Source organism: Coenobita brevimanus, chromosome 105, assembly GCF_032717465.1.
Source record: "Coenobita brevimanus isolate Jiangsu-jjx chromosome 105, ASM3271746v2, whole genome shotgun sequence".
Taxonomy (NCBI): Eukaryota; Metazoa; Arthropoda; class Malacostraca; order Decapoda; family Coenobitidae; genus Coenobita; species Coenobita brevimanus.
This window is the reverse complement of record NC_137058.1, coordinates 3,708,493-3,723,987: the sequence shown is the minus strand read 5'-3', so window position 1 is coordinate 3,723,987 and position 15,495 is coordinate 3,708,493. Positions and strand designations below refer to the sequence as shown.

General features: G+C 43.1%; 1 protein-coding gene across 1 annotated transcript in view; it reads right to left on the bottom strand.

Annotated features, from left to right (window-relative positions):
* LOC145416330 (uncharacterized) overlaps positions 1-15,495 on the bottom strand; it is an 83,754-nt gene that overhangs the window by 17,625 nt on the left and 50,634 nt on the right. The window contains exon 4 of the mRNA XM_080285329.1: positions 8,869-9,551. Coding sequence (XP_080141455.1) covers positions 8,869-9,551 — 683 coding nt within the window. The remainder of the gene's footprint in view (positions 1-8,868; positions 9,552-15,495) is intronic.

The following is a 15,495-nucleotide window of genomic DNA, read 5'->3' as shown; positions in this document are numbered from 1 at the left end:
AGAGAGAAGGAAAAACTGGAGGAATTATTAAGTTATTTAAATGCATCTCAGGGAAAGAGAATATAGACATCAATGAGTATATAACTTATGGGGAGGCAGCAGCAAGAGGACACTGCAAAAAACTGCATAAGAGGAGAGGTGACAAAGACGAAAGGAAATTCAGTTTCCCAAACAGAGCAACTGATCAGTGGAATGCACTACCGAATGAAACAGTGTGTGAGAAAACTATTCATATATTTAAGAATATGTATGATAATAATGGTTTAATACACGGAACAGTACGAGCTTGATTCATTCCTGAAGAGGCACAATTAGGCAAGCACACACACACACACACACACACACACACACACACACACACACACACACACAGTATCTATTTATCTATCTGTCTATTTATCTATCTGTCTATCTATCTATCTATATTTTTTTAAGAGACAATGAATGGAGGAAGGAAAAACAAAGAAAAAAAAGTCCATGTGCCTAAAGGCATCCTCCATTCATAAAATATTTATAACTACTAGACTGAAATAAATGTGGATTAAACGTTTGTAAAAAGGAACGCCCAGGAAGTGAATTACGGGGAGCAGTAGTTCTGGGGATAAATGAATTCTGATAAGCAGAGGTTCTGCACTGTGGGGGAGAGAGTGTAAGTTCATGGGCACTCCCAGCTGCCCTAGTATTTCGAGAGAAAATGTGAAGGGGAGGCACAACTGAAGCAAGTTCGTCAGAGCACTTACGGTAAAAATATCGGTAAAATAATGCTAAAGATGCAACATCTCTACGTACTGATAATGGAGGAAGGTCTTGCGTAATGGCAGGATTATTGATTAATCTAATGGCTTTATTTTGAATTTTGTCCAACTGCCTCAATGCAACCGCTTCACATCCACTCCTCAGTGGCGAACAGAATTCTATCTGAGAACACATGTGACTTTTGTATATTGTGGCCAACAGCTCATCAGTGAACAATTCACGAACTCTGTACATAAGTCCTAATTTTTTATATGCATTTTCAGGAAGGGATTTAATATAAGCTGTCCAGTTTAGGTTGGTGTTTAGTGTGACACCTAGGATATCAATTGTAGTGGATATGGAACTATTGACATCATTTAAACTTATGCGGGAGTCTAAGGTTTTTTTTTCTGCTGGAGAAATTAATGTATTTAGTTTTCTGAGCATTAAATGAGACAAGATTTGTTTGTCCCCGTTGATTAATTTTAGAAAGGTCCTGCTTCTGAGAAACTGCTGTGTTTATTTGGAAATTTATAATATCAGATTGTGTAAAGGAGGTACTAAATGTGAAAGAACTATGAAGTGTCGAGTCATCAACATAAGAGTGTATTGGGCTGTGAGGTACAGACAGGAGGTCATTTATATGAATGAGAAAGAGGGTTGGGGCCGAAACTGATCTCTGAGGTACGCCATCATTCATGGAACGAATTTGGGAATAAATTCCATCTACCATGACCCGTATTTTTCTATTATGAAAGTAAGAAGAAATTAGAGGAACCAGCGATGCAAGGCCATAGTGTGACATCTTAGACAATATGGCCCGGTGCCATACTGTCAAATGCTTTTGAAATATCAAGTGCTATTGTGTGTGTTTCACTATGTTGGTCTATTGTTATGTTAATCTGATGGTTAAGAAGGCAAAGAATGTGTACAGCTGAACGTTCTTGTCTAAATCCATACTGCCGATCATTGATTAATTTATTGACTTCTAAGTGCTTGACTGTGCGTTTATTTATTAGTATCTCAAATACTTTACTGCAAACGGAAGTTATAGCGATTGGTCTATAGTTTGAAGGATCAGAAGTGGCCCCCTTTTTAGGAACATGATGGATATTTGCTTCTTTCCAAGAAGCTGGAAAACTTGAGGTACAGATGAATAAGCGGAAAAATTTTGCCAATACAGGAGCCAAACTGAGGAGCAGTAAAGTACTACTGAAGGAATTTCATCTAGACCAGTAGCTTTGTCTATTGAGAGATTCTGTAATACGGCTTGTACGTATCTGGTGTGAATCATGAAAGGAGGTATTTGAGCGGAATCAAAATCAAGTACAGGAATATTGTGATTTTCTGTATTTAGAGTTGTTTGTTGAAAAAAATATCAACAAGAAGACTGGCTTTTCCACGTGGGTCACTTACTAGATTTCCAATGGGGGTCTGTAACAGTGGAAAGGAAGAGGTGGTAGTGACGTTAGATTTGAATGAATTAAGGACAGACCAGAATATTTTGTTGACATTGGGGTTGTTTAGTAGTTTGTTAGCTTATCTATGTAGAAAGTTAGATTTAGAAAGATTGATAATAGTTTTGGCGTGGTTTCTGATATTTGTATAATAGTTAAAGGTTTCTTTAGTTTTGGTTCTTGTATAAGTGTTATAGGCTATTGTTTTATGTTCTGTTACTCTAGCGTATGGATCGGGTGCGAAATGATGAAGTGCGAACGAGAACTGGAGTTGTTCGGGAGATGGCTGGTAGAGTTGAGCAGAGGGTGTTGCGATGGTCTGGGCATATGGAGAGAAAGGATAATGAGCGATTGGTGAAAAAGATAACTAGATCTGATGTGAGAGGTGTAAGGCTGAGAGGAAGACCACGAATAGGATGGATGGACAGTGTGAAGAGAGCGCTGGATGCGAAAGGGATGTCTGTTGAGCAAGGAAGAGTGGCTGTGCGTGACAGAAATAAATGGAGAGAAATTGTGAATGAATAAGTGATGACGCAGCCCTGAGGGGATATTCTCCCGCATTTGGTCGGATCAGCTAGTCAGGTCAGGTGCGGGTAAGGGGATGGGTCTGTTATGATGTGGCAGGGGTAAACCAGTTCTGCTGTTGGGCCCTGCTGCGGATGTCACTGATTGCATTGCGCAGTTGACCCTTGTGCGGTGTGGTGCGGTGAGGATCTGTCCGTTCTCCCCTTTGGGGCTAAGATGCGAATGAAGGTGTTTGAATGGATGAGTAAATGGGGAGTGTGTCGTCCTGTCTCGGCTACCTCCCTTTCCTTGGGGGAAGCAGCCTAGGTATATAGATAGATAGATAGATACTCTAGCACAATTATGGTCATACCATTTAGGTGAATTGCATCTTTTTCTGTAACTGTGATGGGGAATGAATGTTATCATGCCGACTTTAATTAAATATTGTATATGGACCAATGTGGAGTTTGCATCTTGAGAGAAAAAGAAGGTCCAAGGAATATCCATGAAAAAATTTTGAAGACCCTCCCAGTCTGCCCTGTCGAAGTGTCATTTAGTCACCACGACTGGTTCAGAGTAGGAGGGTGTGGTAGGTGTTGAACTGGTGGCTTGAATCAGTGGATCCGAGGGGGGACTTCACTTCGACATTATAATAATCTGAACTGGTTGCTTTAAACAAGTCCAATAGGTGGAGATTTTGATCAGGGTTGTCTGGTACACGGGTAGGTTGACTGACTAACTGGGTGAGATTGAATGAGTCTGCAAATAGCTCACATTCAAGACCAGAGTCATCAGTTCTGGCTGAATAAGTGAGCCATTCAACATTATGGACATTAAAATCACCCAGAATAGTAATTTCTGATGTAGTATTAATGTTGAGGACACTTAGCTGTGAAGACAGGGAGTCAAACAGACTCGGCTCTGGAGGGGCATTAGGGGAACGATAAACACAACAGAAACTCTTAATTTTACCAAAAGAATTTAATTTGTATATGGAATGGTCGAAATAAGGAGTAGACTGTACCACCAATCGTGCAGGGCAGTACTCCCATGGTGGATGGAAAGCTGATGACAGGGAGAGCTGGAGCTCCCGTTTCATCAGCCCTTGGGACTAGTTCCTGACCATCCTCCTTTGCTGAACTTTTTCATTATTTCAGTAACACAAAGAGAAGGCCAGCACGCTCTCCAGTACAAGTTTCTCTAACTGTCAGTATCAATCTACATGCACAGTACACACTACACTACCTTTTCAAAATCAAAAACGAAAAATGGCACACTATAACCATGCCTCGGAGACCCAGGGAGGGGGGAGGACCATAATTGCCCCCACCATCTGCCCCTCTCCCAGTAATGTCTCATCGTGCCTGGAACCACTGTCTGACTCACTTCTTTTTCATTTCTCCAACATTTGCAGCCTTTCCTCTTGATTCTTCTGAATTCTCTACTCTCTGGCTTCGGCTCTCCTGCCATTCTCTGACTAAATATATCTGCACTGTTTACTTATTGCCTAATTCTACTATCAAAATTTTTTCAACTATCCTACTTCTACAGTGGAACACATTCTATCCATTTCTCCTTTCTCTGAAATCTCCATTCTAGGAGATTTCAACGTTCACCACCACCTTTGGCTCTCCTTTACTTTCACTAGTCCACCTGGTGAACAAGCTAACATTTTTTCTATCCTGAATGACCTACAGCAGCTTGTACAGAACCCTACCCATATCCCTGACCGTCTTGGAGAAAGCTCTCTTCCTTACTACTAGTCCTTCTGCTTACACTGCTAATTTTTTCTCTCCGTTGGGCTCCTCTGATCATAACCTTATTACCTTAACCTGTCCTATCGCTTCGGTATGGCCTGTGGACCCTCCAAAGAGACATCGTCTGTGGCACTTTGGAGTTGCAGATTGGGAGGCCCTCAGGCAGTACTTCTTTTATTTTCCCTGGAATTATTATTGCTTCCATGGCCAAAAGCCATCAGAGTGTGCCTTGCGCATTATGGAGGTTATTCTTTCAGGCATGGAAGCTTACATTTCTTTCTCATATCTTTTGACTAATGCATGAAAACCTTGTTTTAATCACGCTTGTTCTAATGCTGTCCGCAACAGGGAGAGGGCCTATAAAAGATACCGGAGCCAACCCATCCCTGAATCACATCTTCTTTATGTTTCTGCCCGGAATCGTGCTATGTCTGTTCTTCGCTCTGCTAAAAATAGTTTCATCCATATTAAATGCTCTTAACTCTCCAACTCAAATTCTTCCCGCTTCTTCTGGCACCTTGCCAAAAACCTTTCTAACAACTTTACCTCATCATCCTTCCCTCTTCTTTTCTACTCTGATGGCTCTGTAGCTATTTCTTCTACTGATAAAGCAGATCACCTCACTCAGACTTTCTCGTTCAATTCCACCTTAGACAATTCCGGTGCTGTTCCTTCATCACTTCCCCCCTCTGACATTCTCATGGCTGACATTAAAATTTCTTCAGCTGATGTATTTTCTGCCATCACTGGCCTCAATACTAACAAGGCATATGGGCCTGATGGAGTCCCTCCTGTTGTACTCAAGAAATGTTCTGTGCTTACACCCTTCCTAGGTAAATGGTTTCGCCTTTGTCTTTCAACTTGTACCTTTCCTTCTTGCTGGAAGTTTGCTCTCACTGGCCAGTCCCAAAGAAGGGTGACCATTCCCAACCCTATAACTGTCGTCTAATTGCTTTAACATCCTGTGTCTCAAAAGTTTTCGAGTCTCTTCTTAACAGAAAAGTTTTAAAGCATCTTTCCTATCACAACCTTCTTCCCGATTGTCAATATGGGTTCCGTCAGAGATGCTCCACTGGCGATCTTCTCACCTACCTTTCAGACTCCTGGTCATCCTCCTTTCGGGACTTTGACGAAAGCTTTGCCATTGCACTTGACATCTCAAAGGATTTCGATCGAGTCTGGCATAAATCTTTAATTTCCAAACTGCCCTCTTATGGTTTCTATCCTTCTACCTGTGCCTTCATCTATGGCTTCCTTTCTGGTCGTTCTATAGCTGCTGTTGTAGACGACCATCGTTCTTTTCCTAGATCTATCAACAACGGTGTTCCTCAGGCCTCTGTCCTATCACCAACTCTCTTCCTTTTATTCATCAATGATCTTCTAAGCTGTATATCTAACCCTATCGACTGATATGCTGATGACTCCACCCTTCACCTTTCCACTTGGTTTCCACAACGTCCGTCTCGGCAGTTATTTCAACAAACAAGGGATGAGGCTATGGCACATCTAATGTTTGACTTGGCTTGTGATATCTGACTGGGGTAAAAATAATCTTGTTGATTTTAATGCATCAAAGACTCAGTTTTTACACCTATCAACCCGTCAAAATCTTCCACAGGGAGTACCCACTAATGTTTAATAATATCCAGCTCAATCCTGCATCATCCTTGAACATGCTTGGGATTTCATTCACTCAGGACTTATCTTGGAAAAATCATATTGCATCTCTTGTAAATTCTGCTTCCAGGAGATTAGGTGTGCTAAGCCGACTCCGTGCCTTCTTTACCCCTGCACAGTTGTTGACTTTATACACGGATATTATTCGGCCCTGTTTAGAGTACAACTCTCATGTGTGAGGAGGCTCCCCACATACATCTCTTCTCAATAGGGTGGAGTCAAAGGCTTTTCGTCTCATCAACTTTCCTCCTCTTACTGGCTCCTTTCAACCTCTGTCTCTTCGTCGCACTGTTGCATCTTTATCTCTTTTCTATCGCTATTTCAGTGGTCACTGCTTCTCTGAACTGTCTGCTTGCATCCTTCTACCTTTACGACAGCGTGCGTAGCACCTGCCTAGCAACAAACTCTGATCCATTTTCTGTCCAACTCTCTCATGCAAGAGTTAACCGCTACTCCCAGTCCTTCATTTATGCAATAGGTCAACTCTGGAAGTGTCTCCCTCTGTCTGTATTTCCTATTTCCTATGATCTCCAATCTTTCAAATGCAGTGTGTCCAGGCATCTCGAAATGAATGGATCTTGAATTTGGCTCTCTTTTGTACTGTTTTGTTTTTATTATTGGAATGAACTGTTTTGTGGGCTCAGGCTATGGTTCCTTCTTCCTCGCATTAAAAAAAAATAATAATAATGATAAGTTTAGTTATCTCCTCCAGGACACGTTCTGATTAAGCGAGGCAATATACGCCTCCTTTGGATCTGAAATTGTAAATCAAGATATAACCAGGAAAATTAAATCTTGCTAAATCAGAGGTGGAGTTTACTTCAGTCTCTGTCAAAAAGAGTAGATCTGGGCATTAAAACTGGAGGAAATTGTGAACAGAGATGTTGTTGGAGTGAAGTCCCCTAATATATATACCTGTATACAGAGAGAGAGAGAGAGAGAGAGAGAGAGAGAGAGAGAGAGACAGACAGACAGAGACAGACATAGATAGACAGATAGATACCTAGGCTGCTTCCCCCAAGGAAAGGGAGGTAGCCGTGACAGGACGACACACTCCCCATTTACTCATCTATTCAAACACATTCATTCGCATCATATATATATATATATATATATATATATCAACATAGGTTCAGTTGTCAACCACTGTGGAGGTACAGTTACTGCTAACCTTATGGGTGAATTGTGAGGGAGAACACTTTCGCTCGTACCTCAATCTCGGTTGAGAAATGAGCCCTCGCAGATGCACTATTTTCCCTCTCAAAACTATGCCTAAAATCGATTTCTGCAATTACGAAACTGGCTTCACTAGCTGCATCAAGATTCACTGCAGCTCATCCACGTGTTTGTACCAATTAGTCACGGAAGCACAGACCAACTCCCTAGCTTGACGACTCAAAGGCTTGAGGCAAAATGGAAACTCCACCGCTGTTCTGTATATTGCCTTCCTTATACTTCCCATTATTTTACTGAAATACCCAATAAAAACCACACATCCTTTTCGTTATTTTTAAATTTCAATATATGTAGGTGGGGGCGCTCACCATCCTCTCACTCGATGTAGTTCTGCTCTCGGGTGTCTGCCCTTTCCTCTCCTCCATCCTTCTTTCCTTCCATCCTCTTCTGTCTTTCTTTCCTTCATTCTTTCCTCGTCCTTCTGCCTACGGGTGACTTTACACGCCCTCTTCTGTCTTTCTTTCCTTCATTCTTTCCTCTTCCTTCAGCCTATGGGTGCCTCTACACAGAGTGACAAGCCAGATGATTTCCTGTACACAAGGAAACCATTTATGCGCCGGTTGGTAACCATATAGCCAAATTTTGGCTCCTGGTGGTTTAGTGGGTAATTACGGAGCTCCAACCGGATTGAGCCGGTGAAGGTTTATATCCAAGGGATGGTTGGGGTTTATTGCTCACGTAATGCCTCCCAGGGTTTGAGTGAGGCTGGTCACTCTCATCTTAAATGTCAGGACCAACTTGCCTAGCCCCGGGCTCCTACGCTTCTCATGGGGCAACGTAGGATTGGATGATGAATGAATGATGAAAAATTACAATTAAATAATTATCAAAGTATGAACACTGCACACAACACACAGGTGAAACATGCCTACAGCTAGAACCACTACAGGTCTGCTTATATCACATTTGTGGTGTGTACTTAGATGTTGTTTTTATGACTTAATTATCCACAGTCTGTACTTTAAATTTTAGAATTAAGATTTTTGTTGCTACTGCTAAGCATTACTGTGTAATCGTATGCAGAGGCAAGAGTAATGAATTGTACTGTAATGTCTCATCTTTGTTTACAAAACCGTGCTGCTTCAGCCACCTGGTATGTCTTTTCCTTCTTTAAAAGCTGGTTTATTCAGGATATTAGTTAATGTGAAAGTGCTTTACCTCCATCTTGTCCACCATAACTGGATTTTACTGTATTGTATACGTACTGTATCTTAGCGTCATAATGGTGCATGGAAGACTGGAGAATGACAGTGAAGATGTGGTGAGAAATATATAAATTTCTACCCTGTATGTGAATTAGAGAAGAGTGTCATTAGGACGGCCGAGGTAGTGCAGCAAAGACTGTAGAATGACTGAAGATGTGGCGAGAAATAAAGTGGTACCTTGTATGAGAATGAGAGGAGGGTGTCATCAGGACAGCCGAGGCAGTGCAGCAGCATGATGCATGGAAGACTGTAGAATGACTGTGAAGATGTGGTGATAAATACATAAAGTGGTACCTTGTATGAGAATGAGAGGAGGGTGTCGTCAGGACAGCCGAGGCAGTGCAGCAGCAGGCGCCCGTCCTTGTAGTCCAGCCGAGCGCACCAATCCTTATCCTCCTGCTGCACATTTGATGCTTCTGACGCAGCTTCAAGTATGGCGCCTTTGACAACATTTGTAGTTTGTTGTATATTCTGAGCAGCATCTGCATGTATATCCTCCTGAGTCACCTTACTGGCAGACCCACAATCTCCAGATGCTGCCTCAGCATGGCCTCTGCCTCGCTCTTCACACTGAAACTCCCCCAGTTTAGCCTCAGCTTGCTTCAGTTCTGTGATACTGCTCATCTTCTTGACTTTGTCTAGTAACTGAAGCAAGTTAAGCCGAGTGTCATGCAAAGTGGAGCTGCTTTCACACAGCTCGCTCAACTCCTGCACCAACTTACCAAAACTTTGTTTCACCTTATTTCTCTGATTTTCGGTTTTACTGTCACACTGTTTCAGCTGGGTCTCGATTAACAATTTGATGCATGTTTCGAGGACGTCTCTCTTTTCCTGCATGTATGCCTTGGCCAGAAGGACATTGTGACCCAGATGGAGGCCAGAGTTGAGGCAGAGGTTACAAAGCTGCACCTCACAGCCGCAGCACCAATACCGCAGCTCATCTCCGTGCTCACTGCAGCTCTCATCCTGAACACAAACTAAATGTTACAAAAGCATAACATTTTCTCAAAGTGCAAAAATTAAAAAACACTGCATCTGTATACCATCACTGATCACTGATACCATTACCCAGTGTCTAACAGATCAGAATTTCCCTGACTGATCATGAACTCACATAAACAAAGAAATGGCTCTGAAACTATTCGACTGAGTTAATGGCTCTGAAACTGTCCGACTGAGTTAATGGCTCTGAAACTATTCGACTGAGTTAATGGCTCTGAAACTATTCGACTGAGTTAATGGCTCTGAAACTATTCGACTGAGTTAATGGCTATGAAACTATTCGACTGAGTTAATGGCTATGAAACTATTCGACTGAGTTTGGAGAGATCTGGAAAAAGACAAATGTGCCCCTCCCCCTCCCCCCCACTGCAAACTTTTGTTTCTCCAGCTGACCTTCATTAATCCAGAACTGGATATTAATCTGAGTAAAGTTGCACATCGTCACTCTTTTTTGTTTGGTTAGTTGACCACTTACTTTTGACTAGGTGCAGTTTTTAACGACAAAACGAATATAATGTAATGAGTTACTAATGGTAAGGAGAAGAACTGAACTTTTGCAGGTAACTGTTCTTCTGCCTTGACTAGTGTCTAGTGGTTGCTAGTAAACTTGAACTGACATGACAACGGCTTGATATGAATGATTCTCAAATAGGTTATGCAGAGAGAGAGAGAGAGAGAGAGAGAGAGAGAGAAAGAAAAGAAACCAGGGGTTGTAGCATTCTATAGGTATTTTCAAAAGAAAGATGAAAAAAAGAAAGCAAAAATCAAGATTCGTCCATTTGCCCATACCTGGACACAATTAATTTACTGATTGGAGATGACAGGCAGGAGGAATGAAAAACTGAGGACGACCATTCCAGAACTTACCAGCTGTGTGAATGAATGACTGAGACTACTGGTTAACTCCTTCATTTGAGAACAGGCCAGAAATGCGGTAATAGTGTGTGGCTATATGGGTGTTTATGACAGAGAGAGAGAGAGAGAGAGAGAGAGAGAGAGAGAGAGAGAGAGAGAGAATTTTATATATATCTATCTATCTAGATAGATAGTCCCTAGTGAGGGGACTAGGGACACCCTCCTCTGTTTTTTAGTTCCTAAAAAGAGAAAGGCCAGAAAAAGGGATGGGGGATGGAGTTTTCCCCGTACCCTGAAGATTGGGTCTATGAATGTGCGTGGATGTAGTACGATTGAGGCTAAAAGGGAGGAGATTGGGAGAATGTTTGTGAGAAGAAAGTTGGATGTGTTAGCTTTGAGTGAAACGAAGATGAAAGGGAAGGGTGAGTCTATGTTTGGAAGTGTGAATGGAAGATTGTCAGGTGTTGATAGAGGAAGGGCAAGAGAAGGTGTGGCATTGTTAGTGAGTCCGGAAGTACAGCAGTGTGTGACTGAATGGAAGGAGGTGTCATCGAGACTGATGTGGGTGAAAGCGAAATTTGAACGTGAGTTGTGGGTGTTTGTGAGTGCATATGGGCCTGGTAGTGAAAGGGATGAAGAAGAGAGGGAGTCTTTCTGGAATGATGTTGATGAGTGTCTGCAGAGTTTTGGAGCGAATGTGAATGTGGTAATGATGGGAGATCTAAATGCTAGAGTGCGAAATGTAGCAGTTGAAGGCGTAGTTGGTATGCATGGTGTGCCTGGAAGAAATGAAAATGGGGAACGAATGATAGCGATGTGTGTTGAGCGAGAGATGGTGATTGGGAATACGCTGTTTGAGAAGAACGATATTTATAAGTATACATGGGTGAGACAGGAGGGTGGAAGGGTTGTTGATAGAGCTTTGATGGACTATGTGGTTGTGTCTAGGAATGTAATAGGAAGATTGTTGGATCTGAGAGTTCTGAGAGGGGAGGGTGGAGGTATGTCTGACCACTACTTGGTGGAGGGAAAGTTAAGAGTAGGTAAGAGATGGGTGAGAGCTAGGAGGGTTAGGTGTGGCAGGGAGGTTTTGAAAGTCAGTGAGTTGGATAAAAGAGAGAAAAAGATAGAGTATCAGGAGAAATTGAAAGATGAGTGGAACGCAGTGAAAGATCGGGCAAATGGCAGCGTGGAGGAGGAATGGCAGTTGTTTAAGAGTGCTGTGGTGGGGCATGCGGAAGAGGTGTGTGGTGTGAGAAGTGTGGGTGGTGGTGTAAGAAAAGGAGGTGAAGGGTGGTGCGAGGAAGTAAGTATGGCTGTGGCTGAGAAGAGACGTGCATATGAAGTGTGGCTGCAGAGGAAGGATGAGATGTCATATGAAAGATATAAGGAAAAGAGGAATAGAGCGAGAAGGGCTGTGCGTGATGCTAAAGTGGCAGCAGATGAGAGGTGGGGTAGGCGGCTGACAGAGAATTTTCAACAGAATAAGAAAATGTTTTGGAAGGAGGTGAAAAGGGTGCGAAAGGGAGAGTCTGGGAAGGAAGAATGAGTAAAAGCAGAGGATGGAAGGATGTTAATTGAGATGGATGCAGTAAGGAAGAGATGGGCAGAGTATTTTGAAAGACTGTTAAATGTAGAGGAGGAAAGGGTGGCTGAGATTGTGGCGGATGGAAGGGTGCAAGGAATAAATGTGTTGGGAGAGTTGAATGATTCTTTGATCACGAAGGAGGAAGTGGAGAAGTCAGTAAAGGAGATGAAAACAGGAAAAGCTGCAGGTATGGATGGGTGTGCTGTGGAATGCCTGAAAGGTGGTGGAGTGACTATTGTTGACTGGTTAGTAAGATTGTTGAATGTGTGCTTTGTGAAAGGTATGGTGCCAGTTGACTGGGCAAGTGCTTGTGTGGTCCCGTTGTATAAAGGCAAGGGTGTAAGTATGAATGTACTAGTTTTAGGGGTATAAGTCTGTTGAGTGTTGTAGGTAAGGTGTATGGTAGAGTGTTAATTATGAGAGTTAAAGAGGGTCCAGAGGGAGTGATTGGTGATGAGCAGTGTGGCTTTACGAGAGGGAGGGGATGCGTTGATCAGGTGTTTACTGTGAGACAAGTGTGTGAAAAGTATTTAGCAAAAGGCAAGGATGTGTTTTGGGCATTTATGGATTTAGAGAAAGCGTATGATAGAATTGATAGGGAGGCTTTGTGGACTGTTTTAAGATTGTATGGACTTGATGGTAGGTTACTAAAAGGGGTGAAAAGTTTTTATGTAAATAGTAGAGCGTGTGTAAGGGTGGGAAATGCTGTGAGTGATTGGTTTCCCGTGAGAGTGGGGCTGCGACAGGGATGTGTGATGTCGCCTTGGTTGTTTAATATTTACATGGATGGTGTTGTAAGGGAGCTGAACGCAAGAGTTTTAGGTGGAGGTCTGAGTCTGGTGAATGTTGATGGTGGAGAGTGGAATCTGAAGCAGCTGCTGTTTGCAGATGATACTGCACTGGTGACTGATTCAGAGGAGAGATTGAGACAGTTGGCAGAGGAGTTTGGAAGGGTGTGTGAAAGGAGGAAATTGAAAGTAAATGAGAATAAGAGTAAAGTGATGAAGTGTACGAGGTTGATAGATGGTAGGGGGATGAATATAGTTTTGAATGGTGAGTTGCTTGAGGAGGTAGATTGTTTTAAATATCTAAGGTCACATGTTGCTGTGGATGGAAGAATAGATGCAGAAGTGAAGTTTAGAATAAATGAAGTACGAAAGGTGCTGGGAGGAATGAAAAAGTGTTTAAATGTCGTTCGCTTAGATTGGATGTAAAGAGAAGGATGTATGAGGGTGTTGTGGTACCGACTGCGTTATATGAGGCTGAAACATGGAATATGGGTGTAGCAGAGAGGAAAAGTTTGAATGTAATGGAGATAAGGTGCCTGAGGAGTATGTGTGGAGTGACGCGTATGGATCGGGTGCGAAATGATGAAGTGCGAAGGAGAACTGGAGTTGTTCGGGAGATGGCTGGTAGAGTTGAGCAGAGGGTGTTGCGATGGTTTGGGCATATGGAGAGAATGGATAATGAGCGATTGGTGAAAAAGATAACTAGATCTGATGTGAGAGGTGTAAGGCTGAGAGGAAGACCACGAATAGGATGGATGGACAGTGTGAAGAGAGTGCTGGATGCCAGAGGGATGTCTGTTGAGCAAGGAAGAGTGGTTGTGCGTGACAGAAATAAATGGAGAGAAATTGTTAATGAATAAGTGATGACGCAGCCCTGAGGGGATATTCTCCCGCATTTGGTCTGATCAGCTAGTTAGGTCAGGTGCGGGTAAGGGGATGGGTCTGTTATGATGTGGCAGGGGTAAACCAGTTTTGCTGTCGGGCCCTGCTGCGGATGTCAGTAATTGCATTGCGCAGTTGACCCTTGTGCGGTGTGGTGCGGTGAGGATCTGTCCGTTCTCCCCTTTGGGGCTAAGATGCGAATGAATGTGTTTGAATGGATGAGTAAATGGGGAGTGTGTTGTCCTGTCTCGGCTACCTCCCTTTCCTTGGGGGAAGCAGCCTAGGTATATAGATAGATAGATCTATCTATCTATTGCCAGACGCCTCAATCCCGTTTGGGGTGGCCACAAACATGTAACTTGCAATACTTTGGTGATAGAAACTCCGTGTACAAACAGCTAGATAAGGAGTTTATTACAAGCTCACAGTAAAATAGTCTGCCCGTGTCGGCTGTCTGCTATCAACTGATGCAATAACGCCGTCTTCAGGCGTGGGAAAGGGTGCTGACCTAGCAAGATTAGTGGGGGCATGTATGCATTGGGGGGGGACATATATACATCGGGGGTAGACATATTGTGGAGGGGGTACACTACTCCCCCGGGTAGCTGAGATGGTGTCTCCTGACACCGGGAGTTAAATGGTGTTTGATTATAGTAGGAAGGCAGGACCGGGAGGTTTGTACAAGGGATAAGTATGATACAGGGGCAGTAGGGGAGACATGGCCATGTGGAGGGGAGGGAAATTAGAAGGATATATACATATAAGATATACAAGGAATAATAGGTACAAATCCAGTAAGGGTCGAAGGGATATATAAACATAATGGGAAGTACACAATAATAGTTTGATACATGATAAACAAGGAGTAGATATGAGAGTTCTATTGTTGTTCTTCCTTCATTTTTTTTTTTTTGTATTTTCTGTAGGATACACTGTCACTCAGTAATGCATGAAAGAAATACCATCGTTTTCTAGTAGGCAGAGTGCTGTTCAGTTTGGTTAAATGGTAGATGGCAATGGTAGTCACGGAATGCGAGGGCACTAAGTACGGGGAGTTTCTACGTCGTGTGTAGGGCGTACTATGCCGGTAGCGACTCTGATTTCCTGGAGTCGACGTTCCACTTTTCTGACACAACAATGCACTGCACAGATGATGAGTAGAAAACCTATGAAAGCGATAACCACAGGGGGAAACACAACTGTTGGATGAACCCATGAACGGCTGAAGGCCAGAGAAAATTGATCCATAATGAAATCACTGTCATTGAGGAAGGTGAGCATGCGCAAGTGAGGGGAGGTGATGGTAATGTTGGTAGAAGGTAGGGTTGAAGGCATGTCGATTGGTTGAAAGATGTCATAGGAGTGTTTACGAACAGCTTGGTGATAGCGAGTGGCGTAAGTGATGACGGACTCTGATTTGACGGTACAATAGTCAGGTGCTTTGTAGAGACCACTAGCGGGGACGGAGCGAACGGAAGAACCAGGACACATGATTGTGACAGAGATGGGAACAGCAAAGAAGAAGTACTGGACATGGTTGAGGTGAGCATGGTGGACTGGGAGGTCAGGAGCTGGGACAAAAGAACAGGCCGAGTAGATGGAATGGTTGCGAACTAAAGCAGACTCACAGGGTGTAGCACTGCTAGGGAAGATAGCGAAAAGGTGGGCAGCACAAAGACGAGAGGTCGGAGTAAGGGAAGAACATTGCTGGAGGTCTGTGGAAGAAAGGAAGGCAATGGAAAGATGATCATGGGAGAGGAGGAAATATTCTGAAGGAACAGATACCTGTAACAAGGAGTTGTTGAG